Below are 19,755 nucleotides of genomic sequence, written 5' to 3' on the forward strand. Positions count from 1 at the left end.
AACCTGCACGGAGAAAACGGAAAACCCATATTTGAGTATTTTTTAACTTACTTTTGAGTTATTTTTCTCTCCCTATTTCATTCGCTCCTTCTATTGTTGTCAGAGAGCGAAGAGCCAAACAACCCAAAAACCGAACCTTTGTGCGTTACCTCAAATTTGAGTAAGTGGCATAGTACTGGAAGTTGAGTTATTTGATCTGGCGGTTGAGTGGAAAGAACTTAGCCAGTTGGTATTTTTTCGCATGGCTGCAAATGAAAACAACTTCTACCCCATCAACTCAAAATTAGGTTAACGCACGAACCCCCGGAATTGAGTGGAATGAACTCACTTTTGAGTACTTCATTTTCTCCGTGTGTGGTCAAAACTGTTGGTAAACAGATCACTGTCACTGCCGTTCGTACACGCAAAATTTCGTTTGTGTGAAATCTTCAATATTTACTGGAGTGAAAATTAGGGCCAGAACGCAATGACAGCGGAAATGGAACGGATTCCGCCTTCATAATTGGGTCCTAAAACTTTTAATGAAATCTTATTTTTATTTAATAACACGAAAAAGCATGTTACTGTAACTACTTTAGCAATTTTTCCCGCTCAAATAATGGCTTTATCATGTTCAAACTTTAATTTAAAAATTTGGTCCATAAATGAACCTTGACACTTTTGATCATGTTTGACGTTCGCTTAGTCGACAAAAACACCATAGGGGTTTTAGTTCGACCACTGGGGTTGTTCCTATCTGACATTTCGTAAGGGACACGGAAAACAAAATACACCCAATATTTGAGTTTAAGCCAAAACATTTGACAAAATCTGAAAAAATGTTTTTTGGGCTTAAACCAACGGAAAACATTAGAAAATTGAGTAAACATGTGTTTTTGGCCTAAACTTAAGCGTTTGGCACTAAAATTGAGACAGGGCTTTAGGACCCTATTGAGCTCTCGCCGAGCGGACAGAACACATGCGCAAATTTGCTGGTGGAAAATACTGCCGTTTGAATTTGCTGGGACCAGCTGATCTTTGTTTATATTTTCCACCAGCAATCTTTAAGTACACGAGCGCAGAAACCACTATGAACACACTGTTGTGTTCAGAATAATACCTGGCAATAAAAAATACTTTCGAGTGCGATTTTTATAAGAAACTAGTGGTCCCGGCTGTTAGCAAGCCATAATTTATAATCAATTAATCATAGCAAGCCTTGTATCCTAGGAGATTAAATAAAATATTCTAGTTTTCGCCTTAATCCAATCTAGACGTATATAACAGTTTTTGGCGATGAGGGTTACGGAATTTTCATAATGAATTCAGTATTTCAAAAATCGCTATTGGATATTTTACAAAACCAACAAAAGATACTCGATCAACTTATGCAAAACCAGTATTCTGCAAGTTCATCAAGCCAACAAGCAGTCGTTTCAACGCAGAGGAATCATAACCAGGAATTTCTTATCGAGTCTCGGTCCAGCGGTATTACGGAGTTCACGTACGATCCAGAGAACGGCGTAACATTTGCAGCGTGGTTCTCGAGATTACGAGGATTTATTCATTGAAGACGCGAAGAATTTGGATGATGCAGCGAAAGTTAGACTCTTGCTTCGGAATATTAGCACGGTGGCTCATCAAAAGTATATCAGCTATATTCTTCCAAAAAAATCTAAGGATCAAAACTTTGAACAGACGGTTTCTACACTGAAGATCATTTTTGGAAGCCAGATATCCTTATTCAACGCCAGATACCAGTGCTTGCAGTTATCGAAGAGTTCCGGAGACGATTTTTACACATATGCAGGAGTTGTAAACCAAAAATGTGAGGAGTTCAAGCTGAACGAAGTTACATCGGATCAATTTAAATGCCTTATGTGGCCTCAAATCTCATCGCGATGCAGATATACGCACTACGCTATTATCCAGGATCGAAAGTAATAAGCCAGGTGAAGAGATGACGGTACACAAGCTAGCCGAAGAATGTCAGCGACTAATCAATCTCAAGCGTGATACAGCAATGGTAGAGAAGCAAGGTAACATGCAGCAAACAGTTTGCGCAATCAATCGTTCAAATCCATCGAAATCAACAAATAGTGAAGAATGCAACGACGTTCCTAGATCACCATGTTGGCGATGTGGGGATATGCACTACTCAAAATACTGTTCGTTCATCAACCACGAGTGTCGAACGTGCCAGAAAACAAGACATAAGGAGGGTTATTGTGCTTGTTTTGAGAAGGTAGGCAAGAAACAGAAGGAAAACGGTAAGCAACGATTCAACCACAGAATGCAAGCGCAAGCACAAGGAGTGTTCTCCGTCAATCAGATCGGGCTAATGGACAGACGGAAGTACATCACAGTTCAAATCAACGGAGTATCAACCAAACTTCAACTTGACTGTGCCTCTGACATTACCATCATTCCAGAGGACGTCTACGTTCAATTAGGTTCACCAGCCGGAAGAGCACCATCCATTGACGCGGTTAATGCAAGTGGCGAGGATGTTGGTCTCAGTCGAGAAGTAGAATGCAATGTTTCGTTCAACGGAATAACTGAAAAAGGACGATATTTCGTAACAACAGTACCAGCATTGTCTTTATTTGGTATCGAGTGGATAGAGATGTTCAACCTGTGGAATGTGCCGATCAATGCTGTATGCAATAATGTGAAACTGCAGAGTTTAGCTCAGACGGAAGAATTCATTGAAGAGCTTAAAAAAGAGTTTGCAAGCATTTTCAGTGATGAACTCGGGCTATGTAAGAAGAAAGTATCGCTCACGGTTAAATCTGGCATCAAACCCATCTTTCGTTTGAAACGACCTGTTCCATACGCATCGACAGCCAAGATTGAAGCAGAATTAGAACGTCTTCAGAAACTCGGAATCATCAATCCGGTGCCATATTCGGAATGGGCGGCTCCAATAGTAGCAGTGAACAAGCCAAATGGACGAGTGAGAATATGTGCTGATTACCCGCATAGAAAAATACAATTCGCCTTATGTTGAAAACAGTAATTCAATCCTAACTGATACGGTTAAAATATCTCAAACAGTGCCTTTTCTATTGAACAATTTGAAGCATAGAGCAGTAAACTGTTAAAGATGGTTTATGTAATTCATACCAAACAGTGACAGTTTATTGTTTAGTGTGCAGAAAAAGTCAAACAATACAGAAGTTAGAAATCTTTAGAAATGGTAAAAGTTTAACTTAACCATTTATTGTATGGTATGCGTTTCGATTTTCACAACACACTGACACATGTGCATTCTACTATTCAAAACTTATTCTTTACAGTTTGACAAACAGTTTTACGCGTTGGTGTTCGTGAACGATATTCTTCAAAATTTCCATGCTTTAACCGCATTTGCGTGTGATTTGTTCCGTTTGTTTATTTTGTGAAAACGCGAGTAGAAAAAATGTTAAAAAAATCCTTTAAAACAAAGTGCAACAGCCGGTACAAAACCGAAGGAAGCTGCCGCTGTTTCTGATAAGCAGCCGACATTCAGCTACTTAGTATAGCCAGGCAAGTGGTAGCCCTCGTCCAGCACTACAGTTTTGTCTTCATCGATCCAACAGCGTTGAATTCTCTCCAGTAGGTTCCGTTCCCAGATAGCCGTAGCGGTAAACGCGCAGCTATTCAGCAAGACCAAGCTGAGGGTCGTGGGTTCGAATCCCACCGGTCGAGGATCTTTTCGGGTTGGAAATTTTCTCGACTTCCCAGGGCATAGAGTATCTTCGTACCTGCCACACGATATACACATGCAAAAATGGTCAATTGGCAAAGAAAGCTCTCAGTTAATAACTGTGGAAGTGCTCATAAGAACACTAAGCTGAGAAGCAGGCTTTGTCCCAGTTGGGACGTAACGCCAGAAAGAAGAAGAAGAAGAAGGTTCCGTTCCCAGTATCCGCCGGATGAATTCGATCGTAATCTGTTGGCAGGTATTTTCTACATTATTTTATACCGAGAAAATCCTCGAAATGTTTGTTTTACTCAGGTTGAAAGCGGTGCCCATAAGCTGACTTCGTATCATCGGCCAATAGTCTGCGGATTTTCCCGCAGCATCAAACGAGAGCAGACATTTATTTCGAGCAACTTTAGGCAAACCTACTTCCAAGGAGCCAACATTCCAAGATGCTATCGATGGCGGTGCTGGTATCTTTTGATCCAGATAATGAGGAATCACCTATCCCGGTTTAACGTCGAAGTTCGGACAAGCCTCTTTTTCCGCTGCATTTATCTGATCCAAAAACGTGCTGATTTATACATATGATTTAGATTATTGCGACAAAGTAATTAAAATACATTATAATGTATATATGCGTTATTTCATTAAGTTCTAAACATATCAGAATGGTACAGTAAAGGGTGAAATTACAATAACTTACTGTAAACCAACAGTAAAACATATATTGTTTGCTTTATTTTAACTTTATTGTTCAACTATTCTCAAACAGTTTGCTTTACAGTGCATGTGAGAAAAAATGGACAATATATAGACCATTACGCAAATTGTACACGAAAAATTTTGTTCGGGAAAATCGCCATTTTCAAATGGTTACATAACTTAACCGCCTATTTCCCATACTGTGATTTTCCAATTTACCATTTGCCAGACTGTGAAAATAGCTATTGTCGCAAATTGTTGTGGATGGTCTGGGAAAAAGTGAGAGTATAGTTCATATTTATGCGGGTACTCAACTGGATCAAATTCTGCATTGGAACCGCATCAGCATCCTTTACCGCTACCTCAAGATATTTTTGCGAAGCTAGCTAATAAGAAAGTTTTCAGTCAAATAGACCTTTCCGACGCTTATCTACAGGTTGAGGTCGAGCCATCATCACGTAAGCTACTTACGATCAATACTCACAAAGGACTTTTCGAGTTCACAAGACTTTCTCCTGGCGTCAAAACAGCTCCAGGGGCATTTCAAGAAATTGTGGATAACATGATAGCTGGTCTCGAAGGAGTGAGTGGATACCTGGACGATCTAATTGTCGCAAGCGATTCTGTTGAAGAACACATTCATCATCTCGAGTGCCTATTTGCTCGTATTCGTGAGTTCGGATTCACGCTCAAGATTGAAAAGTGTAACTTCTTCATGAGTGAAATCAAGTACCTAGGCTTTATCGTTGATTGTCAAGGAATTCGTCCGGATCCGAAGAAAGTTCGTGCCAACAGTGAGATGCCAGCACCACATGATGTGACTTCATTGAGATCATTTCTGGGAGCCGTGAATTATTACAGCAAGTTTGTACGAGGAATGCATGAACTAAGACAACCCATGGATGCATTACTCAAGAAAGACGTTAAGTGGAACTGGTCACAAGCTTGTCAACAGTCATTCAACCAATTCAAGCAAATTTTACAGTCAAATCTATTGCTCACACATTACGATCCAAGGCTCGTAATAATTGTGGCCGCTGATGCCTCGATGAGTGGCGTGGGAGCTGTTTTGTTTCATCGATATCCGAATGGAAGCATCAAAGCAGTTTGTCACGCTTCACGAACCATGACTCAAGCAGAAAAAGGATACAGCCAAGGAGAAAAAGAAGCATTAGCGCTCATCTTTGCTGTTACGAAATTCCATCAGAAGCTATTTGGCCGTCAATTCACATTACAAACAGACCATAAGCCGCTGATTTCCATTTTTGGCTCAAAAAAGGGTATCCCGGTTCACACAGCCAACCGGCTACAGCGTTGGGTTTTAACTTCAAAATTGAATTCAAGTCAACAGAAAGTTTTGGCTATGCTGACTTTTTATCAAGGCTTATCAATCAGCATTCAAGACCTGAAGAGGAATACGTAATTGCAAGTACTCGGATGGAAACTAGCATTAGAAATATTCAAGCCGAATCTCTTTCAACGCTTCCAATCACACATGAAATGGTTGTAGCTGCTACCAAGAAAGATAAAACCCTTCAAAATGTACTTCAACAGATAAACATTGGATGGTCAACAAACAATTTAACACAAGAGGTCAAATCATTCAAAAATCGTCAAGAATCGTTATACAGCTCAGGCGATTGTATAATGTTGTCCGATAGAGTGGTAATTCCCGGAGTCCTTCGTACTGCAGTTCTGAAACAACTACACGCCGGGCATCCTGGTATGGAAAGGATGAAAGGAATAGCACGTAGCTATGTATTCTGGCCAAACATCGATGTGGATATTGAAAATTACGTCCGTACTTGTACCCGTTGTGCAGCAGTGGCCAAATCTCCAGTGAAAACAACGCTTTCATCATGGCCTATTCCAGCGCAGCCTTGGTCCCGGATTCATATGGATTACGCTGGTCCATTCAAGGGCAAGTATTTTCTGGTTATCGTCGACGCACTTATAAAGTGGCCAGAAAAATACTGTACAAATTCCATGACTGCTACTGTGACTGTGAATAAACTTCGAGAATCTACAGCACGTTTTGGACTACCAGATGCAATTATCACCGACAATGGTACACAATTTGATTCCAGCTCGTTCGAGACGTTTTGCAAGAAGAATGGTATCGAACACATCAATATTCCTCCATACCATCCTCAATCAAATGGACAAGCCGAGCGCTTCGTAGATACATTGAAAAGAGCACTGAAAAAAATGGATGATGACGGACTGGTAGAAGCACTCCAAACGTTTTTGTTCACATATAGATACACTCCAAACAAATCGATCAAAGATATGAAGTCACATGCAGAGGCCATGTTAGGAAGAAAACTAAAGACGAATTTGGACTTGTTGAAGAAACCAGCACATAAATCGTTTCAGATCAATCATCAGCAAAACTTTCAATTCAATCGAGCGCACTGTGCTAAAGAAAGAACGTTTGTAGCTGGTGAAGAGGTATATGCAGAGGTTTACGTTCACAATAAGAGATACTGGGCTTGCGGAAAAATCATTGAAAAGAAGGGTAGCGTGACGTACAACGTGTTGTTGAATGATGAGAGAAGAAGCGGATTGATTAGGTCACACGCAAATCAATTACGACGTAGATATGGTGGTAATCCAAGCACCCCGGAGGAAGAACAATTACCAGTCCTTATGCTGCTTGAAGAGTTTGGCATGTATGACGAAACACCCGAAATGGACTAATTGGATCCAGAATATGAGCAACCGTTGGAAGTTCCCGAGTTACAGGATAATCGATTGGAAAAACCGCCGTTAGATGAATCCGAAGTACTCATCAATAGTCCAGTTGAATTAGCAGAGTATGGCGACGCAATAGAAGCATCACCAACATTAACAAATACTGTTCTCCCGAATCCATCACCTGTAGTTAGAGAGTCCCGTATACGAAGGTTTCCTGCATTTTTCAAAGACTACAGTCTTTTCTAAAGGCCGGTTTGCTACTGACAAGAAAAGGAATCGCCTATCTCGATGCGTGGAAAATTTCTCCCAAGAAATGGTCAAGAAAATCACTTTTTTCTGATCGCAGTACGCAGTTGAGAACAAATGTCACTTCAAAGGGGGCTCTCTGTAGAAAATTTCTTGACCCTTTCAGTCAAGGAATTGGGTCCTAAAGCCCTGTCCCAATTTTAGTGCCAAACGCTTAAGTGTAGGCCATAAACACTTGTTTACTCAATTTTTAAATGTTTTCCGTTTGTTTAAGTCCACAAAACATTTTATATGTTTTTTATTAGATTATGTCACACCCCTTGGCTTAAACTCAAATTTTGGGTGTATTTTGTTTTCCGTGTCCCTTCCGAAATGTCAGATAGGAACAACCCCAGTGAAAAAACTATAACCCCTGTGGTGTTTTTGTCGACTGAGCGAACGTCAAACATGATCTTAAGTGTCAAGGTTCATTTATGGACCCAATTTTTAAATTAAAGTTTAAACATGATATAGCCGTTATTTGAGCGGGAAAAATTGCTAAAGTAGTTACAGTAACATGCTCTTTCGTGTTATTAAATAAAAACAAGATTTCATCCAACATTTTAGGACCCTCTTGAGCGAAACAGCATACTTAGCTTAAGGAGGGAGATGTTTTTTTTTTTTTATCTAGTTCATTTATTTGTGGCTCAATCGCGTTTAACGCTTTACGGAGCCGAAATTCATCTTTTGTATTATTTACAATGTATTGACTTTTTGAGTGCCAAAATTAGTACGGGATGGAGCCAGGGTACTCGTGGCAACTCGAGGTTAGTGGTCACAATTGTTGAAGGAAGGACATGGTAAGGATTGGGTTTAGGGTTCTCTGCAGCACATCCGGGAGGTATATCGTAACTTTCGTCTCATGGCGTTGGTACCAATTTCGTGTCGGTATTCGTCTGCCGGATGGCCAGGATCCTCAATCCAACACAAAGGGGACAACACAGAGAAAAAAAAAAAACTGGGGAAGAAAACACAAGAGAATTAAACTTTTATACCACACAAGCGAAGGAAATCGTAAATTGCGACCATATACATGTAATCACGGGTTCCCAACACATCTCTAACTGAAACATAGGGTTGTCTACCTCGGGCCGCAAGGGTATCCAAAAGTTGCGCTCTGGAGGCGTTCATATCCGGGCACTGCCAAACTACGTGATCGATGTCATCATAACCGGAACCACACCTATTACAAATATTGCTCACCGCGAGGTTAATCCTGTGCAAATGTGCATCTAGCGAGTAATGGTTGGACATAAGTCTTGACATCACGCGAATGAAATCTCGACTTACCTCCAAACCTTTCCACCACGCTCGCAAGGAAACTCTAGGAATTATGGAATGTAACCACCGTCCCAGTTGGCCATTTAGCCAATCGCTTTGCCAACCGCGAAGAGAACTTTGACGTACTAAATGAAAAAATTCATCGTGTGAAATTCGTCTATCATAAATCTCACCTTCCTCAGCGCCCACCTTTGCGAGAGAGTCCGCCTTCTCATTGCCATAAATTAGGCAATGTGAGGGGACCCATACAAAGGTAATCTTATATGATCTTTCGACCAGTACACACATCTGCTCTCTTATTTTTGTAAGAAAGTAAGATGCATGCTTTGCAGGTTTCATCGATCGGAGTGCCTCAATAGAACTGAGGCTATCCGAGAAGATGAAGAAGTGGTCTGCGGGCATGTTTGAGATCATCCCCAAAGCGAAGTTGATTGCTGCCAGCTCAGCAACATAAACCGTGCAAGGTTCCTGAAGTTTTCGGAAGGCGGAAGAGTTTTCATTGAAGACACCGAAGCCAGTGGATCCATTTATACGGGACCCGTCAGTGAAATATCTCCTGTAGGAATCGACATTCTGGTACTTTGCGTTAAAAATACGTGGGATAGTAATACATCGAAGTTGATCTGGAATTCCATGAATAGCTTGTTTCATGGACAGATCATATTCAACAGAGGAACTGTCATTGGTGAAGCGTACACGTGGAGGGTTATAACATGGAAGGCTAATGTCAGATGACATGTAGTAGAGATAAACTCTCATGAATTTTGACTGAGCATTCAGTTTGAGCAATTCTTCGAAATTTTCGATAACGAGTGTGTTGCTCACTCCACACTTAATAAGTATTCTTAGCGAGAGCTCCCAGAATCGGTTCTGTAGCGGTAAAACCCCTGCCAGAACCTCTAGGCTCGCATTATGTGTTGAGTGCATACACCCTAAGGCGATACGCAAACAACGATATTGAATTCGTTCCAATTTAATCAGGTGGCAGTTTGCTGCTGAGAGAAAACAGAAAGAGCCATACTCTAGAACAGATAGAATGGTTGTTTTATAGAGTTTTATGAGGTCTTCCGGGTGAGCACCCCACCATGTTCCGGTAATTGTTCGTAGAAAATTGATCCTTTGTTGGCATTTTTCCGTTAAATATCTAATATGGGTTCGCCAAGTGCCTTTTGAATCAAACCAGACCCCAAGGTATTTTGAAGTCAAAGACTGATCGATGTCTGTTCCCAATAGCTTAAGCTTTAGTTGGGCTGGATTCCGCTTCCTTGAAAATACGACCAGTTGAGTTTTTTGCGGAGCAAACTCGATCCCTAAATTTCTAGCCCATGTGGATAGATTATCAAGGGAATTTTGCAATGGTCTTTGCAAGATTTCCGCTCGTGGGCCCTTCATAGAGACCACAGCATCATCTGCAAGTTGTCTAAGCGTGCATGGTTCTTCCAAACAGTTGTCAATATCTTTAACATAAAAATTATAAAGCAAGGGACTTAGACATGAGCCTTGGGGCAGACCCATATAGCTAATTCTGGAAGTTGTCAGTTGACCGAGAGTGAAGCTCATGTGTTTTTCTGACAACAGATTGTACAAAAAATTATTCAATATTCCAGGTAGTCCACTATTGTGCAAGTTTTCTGACAATATTTCTATGGAAACTGAATCAAAAGCGCCCTTGATATCCAAGAAAACTGAAGCCAATTGCTCCTTGTCCGCAAAGGCTAGTTGAATATCTGATGAAAGCAACGCTAGACAATCGTTTGTTCCTTTGCCCTTGCGAAAGCCAAATTGTGTACTGGAAAGCATGTTGTTTGATTCGACCCAGTGATCGAGTCGGGATAGGATCATTTTTTCTAACAATTTCCTTAAACATGATAACATAGCGATCGGGCGGTACGAATTATGATCAGACGCTGGTTTCCCAGGCTTTTGAATAGCTATTACTTTGACCTGTCTCCATTCAAGTGGAACAATGTTATGCTCTATGAATGAGTTGAACAGATCAAGCAACCGTCTTTTAGCGATATCAGGGAGATTTTTAAGAAGATTAAACTTAATCATATCGCGTCCCGGAGAGGAATTGTTTGATGAAAGAAGAGCCATAGAAAAATCCAGCATAGTGAATGGTCTGTCCAACGCATCGTCACTCTGGGTTTCCCAGAATGGCGGTTGAGCTGGAACTGAGTCTGGACAGACCTTTTTTGCGAATTTGAATATCCAACGATTGGAGTATTCGTCACTCTCATTTGAGGATGAGCGGTTTCGCATGTTGCGAGCCACTCTCCAAAGCGTCGTCATTGAAGTTTCTCGTGAGAGACCATCGATGAAACGTCGCCAATAGCTACGCTTTTTCGCTTTAATAAGATTCTTCAGTCTTTTTTCGAGCTTCGAGTACTCTAAATAAGGTTCTGAGGTACCATATCTGCGAAAAGCTTTAAAGGCATTAGATTTTTCTCGATACAACAGAGTGCATTCATCATCCCAACCAGGTGTGGCTAGTCGTCTTTTGAAGGATGCACTTGGAACTCGTTGCTTTTGGGATTCTAATGCACTTTTATAAATCAATTCTGTTAGGAATCGATACTCGTCCAACGGAGGGAGAGTGTTGAATGATTCGATACCAAAAGTTACCGCTGATGCAAATTTTTGCCAATCGATATTCCTAGTGAGGTCAAAAGGAACCTGAATTGACTGTTCTGACCTTTCACAATTATTTCTGATAGAGGTTATTATGGGCAAGTGATCACTACCATGGGGATCATCGATCACCTTCCACATGCAATCGAATGATAGTGAACTTGTTCCCAAAGACAGGTCAAGACGGCTTTCTTTGCCGTCGGATGAAATACGTGTCACTTCACCTGTGTTCAAAATGTTCAAGTTGAAATCGTCGCATAAATCATAGAAAATAGCCGCTCTATAATCGTCATAAGATTCGCCCCATCCAGTACCATGTGAGTTCATATCACCCAGTATTAGAACTGGGGATGAGAGCATGGAGACTGCATTCCAGAGATGACGGCGGTTTATTGAAACTCTTGGAGGAATATAAACAGAAGCTACGCAAAGATCTGTACCCTTTACGTTTATTTGGCAAGCAACGATTTCTATGCCTGGATGAGTCGGGATGGGGATTCTGTAGAATGAATGGCACTTTTTGATCCCTAAAAGCACACCCCCGTAATTATCATCTCGATCCTGGCGTATAATGTTAAAATCGTAGAAGTTAAGATCATCTTCAGAAGAAAGCCATGTTTCACAGAGTGCAAATATATCACAATCGGAATTGTGAAGTAAAAACTTAAATGTGTCTAATTTAGGTTTTAGACTATGACAGTTCCACTGTAGCACAGTGGTCATATCTTGTACCTCACTTGATGAATTAGCCATCGAAAGATATGATCGAAGCTAGGAGGGGCCATGAAATAGTCAATTCCTTGAGATACTCTTCTATTGCGGGGAGAAAAAGGTCGAGTATGCCTCTGAATGAGTCTGAAACTCCGAGAGCATTACATATGCGATCCACAAGAGCCGTAAAAGTTATCAGACCTCGCTTGGCCCTGGGGGTTTTTGAGGAAGAGCGAGGAGCTTCAGTAGCATTTCTTTTGCTTTCTTGTCTAGAGCTTCTTTTCGAAGTGTATTTTATCTGTGGAGGCGGGGGCGGCAGATCTTTGCTGCAACACGGAACGGAAGCATCAAAGACCTGTTTCTTCGGGATTTTCAAATTTGCCCCACCACCTTTGGAATTAGGCAAACTTCTGAGGGAAGATTTTAATACCTTACGGCGCAATCCCGGAGAAGATGGAGACTTTCTTTTACCGGGTGCGTGTACCTCCGAAGAATCTCCCCCATCGGTTTCGTCGTCGTTCGCTTCATCGGAAGACAACTCTTGAAAAGAGTTACCAACTGGGATGGCTGATGAAGACTCTTTTGCAGGCGGATTTAGAGCTTTCACCATCTCCGCATACGTCTTCTTGGAGCGCTTCACAATTGAGCGACTCTCATTTCGAATGCGTCTTTTGTATGCCGGGCATTTCTGCAAGTCATGCAGATCCTTGCTACAGTAGCTGCATTTTTCAGCTTCCTGTGTGCAAGCATCTTCTAAATGAGCTTGGTTGCATTTGCCACAACGGGGCTTGTTGTCGCAAAAGCTAGCACTGTGGCCAAGCTGCTTGCAGTTGGTACAATTGAATACCTTCGGCACGTAAAGACGCACTGGGTAAAAAACACTATCAATGCAAACAAATTTCGGGAGGACGGAACCAGGAAAAGTCACTCGAAACGAGGCGGACGGCGAAAAAACTTTCTTATTTCCTTCCATGGAAACTGATTGCAACTGTTTGCAATCCAGTATAGCCACATCAGGAATTGACCGGTTCTCAAAAACGCCTTTGCCAGTCTTAATGTCTTCACATGTCAGACTCGCGTCGATGATTTTCCCTTCCACCTCGACTTCTCGTGCAGGAATGTAGATAAAGTATTCCACAGTAAAAGCCTCATGCTGAGCAATTTCGTTCGCTGCTTTGTAACTAGGTGCAGTTACACGCAGCTTGGATTGCTTCACTTGGTGAATAACGGTCCCAGGATATTTACGCGTCAGCTCTCTGGAAATCGAGAGCACATTCAAAATCTTATTTTTGCGCCGGAAATAGACAACCCAAGGCCCAGCCGAAGACGGTTGATAAAACCGCGTTCGAGCAACGAGATCTTTAGGAGGCGTATCGCCTCCATCCGATTCGTCCATGCGGGGAAAATCCAACCGCAACCGAATCAACAAAAATTAAAAAAAAAAAAAAATGCGGAGAAAAAAAAATGAGCAGAAAAACTAATCAATTAGTGAGCTATTTTGTACACACCTCCCCTATAAGGGCAAAAAAATAAATAAAAATAATTAAAAAAAAAAAAAAAACAAAACTTTCGAAGAGAAAAAAAAAAAGTCAGTGGACTATTTTGTACACACTTCCCCTAACAGAGCCAGCAAAATAGCTCCGGGAGAGAGACAGAGGCGAAGCGAAAAACAACTTTGAACTCAACACTGTTTGTTCTGGGAGATGCGAAAGCAGTTCAATAGAGTATGGATAGGTATAGAAATTTGCTACTTATCCGTTCCCGTTCGATGACCGCAAAGCAGCTAGCCTTCCACTTCGTAGGTAGGCAAAAAATCGTATCACCGTCTTCGCTGTTGATTTGCACGGGGGGAACCAATCACCGGGGGATGAAGGTGACAATGTTTTATTGTGGCACGATACCAGTTGACCCTTGTCAATCTGGTTCGCTTCCTTCACGATGCGCGGTTTAAAGCACTACGGTACAATACTGCACTGGTAAAAACCACACGGGCGGTGGAAGAAAAAACCAAAACACTACCGACTGCCAAAAACTGAACTGGCTTGTTCAAGCGCACAGCAAGGAATGGAGGGAGATGTTAGCAAGCCATAATTTATAATCAATTAATCATAGCAAGCCTTGTATCCTAGGAGATTAAATAACACATTCTAGTTTTCGCCTTAATCCAGTCTAGACGTATATAACACCGGCAAACTTTGTCTTGCAATCAAGTAGGCTGTTAAAAATCGCCATGAAACGCCCCGTACAAATTGACAGTTCCGTAAACTCACGTTTGTTCCGAGTTTCCTGTTCAATAACTTGTACTTTTATGTACACAAACAAGTCGGAACACTCAAAAAACATAACTGTGGATTATATTTCCGGATCCGATAGCCCATTCTCATGTTATTTCGTGACATACAAACACCATTCCATTTTTATTTATATAGATGGATAGTTAAAAATTACAATTGTGTGGTATGCAAAGCAGGTTACAGTTTAAGAAAAACATAAGAGTTTGACACTTGCTTTACTGATTGTTTCAGTGCTCGCAATACTTACTGGACGATCCAGCAAGCATTGTTGATGTTACTGAATACCCGCATAATCAGGAACCGTATTAGAATAATTTCCCAAAACATCCACGACCGTTTGCTACAATATCAGAATCATTTCACAAACCGACCAAATAAACAATAAAACAACCGTACCGCAAACGGGTTTGACAGTTCGGGAAATGGTGATTGGGTAAATAACAGTATGGGGAATAGGCGGTTAAGTTATGTAACCATAAAAAAATGACGAATTTCTCGAACAAAATTTATCGATTACAGTTTGGCAAGTGGTAGACATACTATCCATTTTTCCGCAAATCAACTGTTAAGCAAACAGTGTAAGAATAGTATAACTATAAAGTTTCATTGGAAACAAATAATGTAAGGGTAATTATCGGTTTACGGTATTTTATGGTATTCCACCTATTAACGGTATTGTGCCGTTTCGGTCTTACTATAAGAGAAAAATCAACTACATGAAACATTTTAAAATTTATATTTATTTTATCCTTGCATTTGTTATTTTTTTTTTATTGAAAACATCGAAACATGATCGAATTACGTACAATTATTTTTTCATATTTTAAAATGTTTTTTGTATAGTGAAATTAAAATTATTCTCAAGTAAAATTCGTGGTAAAATGCTCAGAAGAATGTTCTTTGATACTTCTTTCACATGCTGTCTAGATTGATCCGGAACAATAACGTAGATTTTGCAGAGCGGAGAAACTTTTGGTCCGTTCTAGGGATGAGAAAAACAACAATTATAATAAATGAATTAAAACTCAAACCGTTTCTACTTACTTTTCCAGAGGAAATCATCATTTTGTGCTCCAATCGTGGTGTTTCATTCCATCCGAACCGCACATACCCAGTACTTCAGCGACGAATTTCAAAATCGAAAATTGGGCCACGAAAAGTCCGGTTTCTTTTCGGATTCTTCCAGCTTCCAGCACGTTCGCTTTTTAGCTTCTCTTCCGTGTTACCTTGCAGTCAAAGGAAGTTTTATCACGAGGAAAGCCTGTCCGCTTAGTATGCGCCGAAAATAGCCGAAAATATATATTTTCAGCTGAACGGACGTATTCGGACCACTAAATTTCACGAACGATGTAAATTGTGACTGGGAATATTTTTTTCTTAAACAAAACAAACATGGCAGCTACGGCAAAACTATGAACATTTGGAAGCTTATGTGCATCACAAATACCAGTGCATGCAACTGTTTACCAAACTGTTAACTAATAGTAATATATAGTAAAATACACACATGTGTTAGTGTGTTACACAAGGCATTTGGGAAAAGGTTACGGTACATTTCAACCATTTCACCTTGCATTAGACACATGGTATATCCCCATATCATTTCACTATTTTTGCACAGTACAATATATTGTTACAGTTTGGTATGAATTACTCAATCCGTTTTATATTGTTTAGCGCGAAAAGATTCATATTTTTGAACATTAAAGCAAATGTTTTAAATACATTAACCTTTACACATAGGATATACAGTGATACCTCCATGAGTCGATGTTCCATGACTCGATATCGACTCATGGAACCATACTAAAAACAGAATTTCATGGTTACTATGATGGTCCCTAAAAGCCACTTTCCAAAGAATTGCTGTTCCATGACTCGATATTTCCATGAGTCGATGGTCCCTTCAATATCGACTCATGGAGGTTTCACTGTATTTACTGTTCTTAATATAAGGGAAACTGTATTTTTCTATGCGGGATTGCCAAGAAATTTTTTTTAACGATTTTTTAACGGGAATAATCTGGATGAGTTTTGCCCATTTTTAGGTGAACTGTGATTAGCGTGCACGGTATCAATTGAATGAAAAGGCAAAACAAAATTAAGCGTGTACACGGTAGTTTGCGAATACCCTTTAATGGGTAAAAATTCACCCATTTCCGCTAGAAGTGCCTCTCCACATTTAATGAGTAAACACTGTTTACTCTTTAAAGAGTAAAAGCGGTTTCTGTCAATGAATGGGTATTTTTTTACCCGTTTTGTAAATCTCGTTCGCGGCAAAAAAAAGGGTAAAAATTTACCCATTTTTCGAATGATTTTTATCGATAATTATAACTTCAAAACAAATCATAACTTTGGAATGAAAGATACGAATGAAAAATGTACATAGTCAGGCATTTATTGTTTTATTGACTTATATTCACTATAAAGCTACATTATGTTCATTTTTATATTTTTCCTACAACAAATCGCTCCTCTATTTTGACTGTCGTTGGCACTAAAGATGTCTGTGGCAGGAACAAGACAACCTGGAAATTCCAAATATTTCGGGATTATTATCAGTTCATGTGAATAATGGTATTGCCAACTTACCGATTCTTTGTACTTTTCCATCGGGTTATAAATTGAACAAAAAAGGCGTTGAAAGGCGTTTAAAGGGTATTCACAAACCACCGTGTAAGAAATTCAGTGACAAGCAGGGGGGGTATACGCAACGAGGTGCGCCTACCGTTCATGTTTTGTGGATGTGTTCGTGTGGCTCACAACGCTGCTAGACTTCCCGCAGTTTGAGTTTTGAAAAGCATTAGCATTTGCTGCCTGGCATGGCCCGCGTTTTCGACCTGTGCTGTTTGGGCCGGCCCGCTTGAGAGATGATGCTGTTTGGGTCGGCCCGCGTGAGAGATGATTGTTAGACGAGCTTTGTTTGTAGTTGACAGCCGTACACCCACCCTGGTGACAAGTGCGTTGTTTACAAGTAAATACTATAGTTTGTTATAACATCGGTTTAATCTCCTCCAAACTCTAAACTCAAATAATTAGTGATTGAAGTAGGTATCAACAAATTGCGTTGAGTCACAATTAAGAAAATACATCTAACGACTAATCAGCATGGAATTCAAACCCAACAAGGGCAAAGAAAACGCAAAAATCGATCAAAAGTGTCGGCTCTGTTTGGGCGATGAGTCTCTTGAGAATGTTATGCATGGAGGAACCCTACATAAAAGAATGTTGGAACTTCTCGGAATAAGGGTAAAACTTGAAAAATGTATGATGAACTGTCTCAAATATATTTTTCCATTTGTCAGGTATCTGGCAAAAACGGTTTTGTCTGCGCTGTATGTCGAACTCGGGTGAACGAGTTTTATTGTTTTCGGAAACGCTGCCGGGAAATACAAGATGCATTAATGCGAAACAAAAACATCAAGCCCCCAAATCTAGATGGAAACTGGCCGTGTGACCAATGCCCCAAGGTGTTCTCGACAAAGGCAAAGAGAAAGGATCACGTTAGATATCACAGACCGAAGGATTATAAGTGTGACGTTTGCGGGAAGGCGTTCGCAAGACCGTAATTGGCTTACTGTTAGTCACGTAATTCTTTTACGCCGAATATATCACTTATTCTTCAGGTCTCTGTTAGCTGCTCACGTTAGGATTCATGCGGAAGATTATCCGAAGAGACAATCCAGGACTAAGTTCAAGTCGAAGAAGAACGCTGATGCACTGCCGCAAGTTAAAATTGAACCACAAGCGGAAAACGATATTTTGAGTGAAACGCGGACACAATCAGAAGCACAAAATCCTTCTGATGAAGCGGGGATCGGGATCCGTTTAAATGGAACCAGCGAATATCACATACCGCAAAACATCGTGAAGTTGGAGCCTGTGGATGATCCAATGGAAACTCATGGCGTAAGGACTGACAGTGAGTCGTTTATCTTTGAAGACATGATTGACATACAACAAGTAAAAGTTGAAATGTATTCTGATGATAAACAAGAGATACCAGTCATCGAAACGTCCGCAAAATCGAGTAAAACTGCTCGTTCGAAACGGTAGGTAAGACTCAAATTATCCAATTCAGAAGCACAATCTAGTTTTACATTTGCAGGAAAACTCCAACTGAAGAAGGACCAATAAAGTGCGATTTATGTGCAAAGGGTTTTTGGCTCCGAATTAAACTTCATATTCATAAAAAAAGAATACATGGAACTGAACATAATTGAATATCGCATCCGCGGATGCAGCTTTGCAGCTCGGGTAATTCTTATCAAACGTATAATTTGGACTGCTAATAATTGTTCTTTGTCCTACAGTCAGACGTTAAAAATCCATATGCGATTACACACCCGGAATCGACAAGACAAAGATGACTATTGTTCAAGGAAATCCTACAAAAAGAGCTGAAGGGACAGGTGCAATAGTGAAAATCGAAAATTCATAGACGAAACTCAATGCACAGCCACGAGGGAAAACGATCTTTTAGCAAGGCAACGAGAATGCACAGTTGTTCCATTTAGGCTATGCTGCAAAGGTAGAATTTATTGAACAATCAATCAGAATGTGTTTATCTTGAAATTAAATGTTATTTTTTTTGTTAAAACTGCTTCGTTTTATTTCATGCAACGCTTGTTTAAACTTATAAGGCAACAGGTGACACTCTTATCCTTTTTCAAATGAGTTTGAAAACGATCAGCATCAGGCACGAAACGATTTAAACGAAACAGTAGCAATACGTTGTATTGTTCCATTTGAATAGGTAAATAATGTGCAGTAGATAGGGTCCATTCACAATTTTCATAACGCCGGAATTGGTGGATGAGAGTATCAGTTCATTGTACACGGCAGACAACATTTTACACATAACATACTGATCAAACTCGGGTTTCATTTCCTAAACGTTCAATAGGTGAATACACAAAACGATGACAAATTTTCAACTTCCAACACCTATCCACTACTTACACCGCTCTGTTATATGCAGAGACAAAACGACGTATCCACGAATCACAACAAAACACTAATTTTGTTGATCTAACGAATATAAGAGTTTGAAAAAGTATTTATTTTGATTTGGCATTGGTCTATTCAAATTACGAGCGATACTTATTGACAATTCAACAATAATCAATAAGCTAATTTTTTTTCTTTATACTGAAATTTAGTAAGGAGTTGGCACTTTTGGATTAACCTCAAACCGTTGTGCTTAAACCCTTTCCATGCGTAGAGACTCCAATTACCCATGCGTAGTGCTCCAATTACCGTTATTATCAAATAAAATATACCATCCAAACGGCAGTCGGCAGTTGGTTCCTGACGTTGTTCTGCATCTCTGAGCTGAATTTGAAAAAAAATCCTTAGGCAGAATTTTGAGTTACGCCATTTTGAAGTTTATATGACAAAAATCACATGATGTATGCCACTTTAACTTGCTTAAACAATGAGATTATTATTGCGGCGCTTATATCGCGCAGAAGATATGCGCGCAAT

General features: G+C 40.2%; 1 protein-coding gene across 2 annotated transcripts; it reads left to right on the top strand.

Moving 5' to 3' along the window:
* Window positions 1-17,223: 17,223 nt before the first annotated feature.
* LOC5571246 (zinc finger and SCAN domain-containing protein 12) lies at window positions 17,224-18,863 on the top strand. Of its 2 annotated transcripts, none has more exons than XR_002501914.1 (5): window positions 17,224-17,517; window positions 17,574-17,833; window positions 17,895-18,324; window positions 18,377-18,525; window positions 18,582-18,863. XR_002501914.1 is itself a non-coding variant. In XM_001653493.2 (5 exons), exons 1-4 carry the CDS (start codon window positions 17,377-17,379, stop codon window positions 18,489-18,491), a joined length of 942 nt encoding a protein of 313 aa, XP_001653543.1. In that variant the 5' UTR covers window positions 17,227-17,376; the 3' UTR covers window positions 18,492-18,525; window positions 18,582-18,863. The 2 variants fall into 2 exon arrangements, 1 of the variants encoding a protein (XP_001653543.1); XM_001653493.2 differs by having other exon boundaries at window positions 17,227-17,517; window positions 17,895-18,320.
* Window positions 18,864-19,755: the final 892 nt, after the last annotated feature.

This window comes from Aedes aegypti, chromosome 3 (assembly GCF_002204515.2).
Source record: "Aedes aegypti strain LVP_AGWG chromosome 3, AaegL5.0 Primary Assembly, whole genome shotgun sequence".
NCBI classification, from domain to species: domain Eukaryota; kingdom Metazoa; phylum Arthropoda; class Insecta; order Diptera; family Culicidae; genus Aedes; species Aedes aegypti.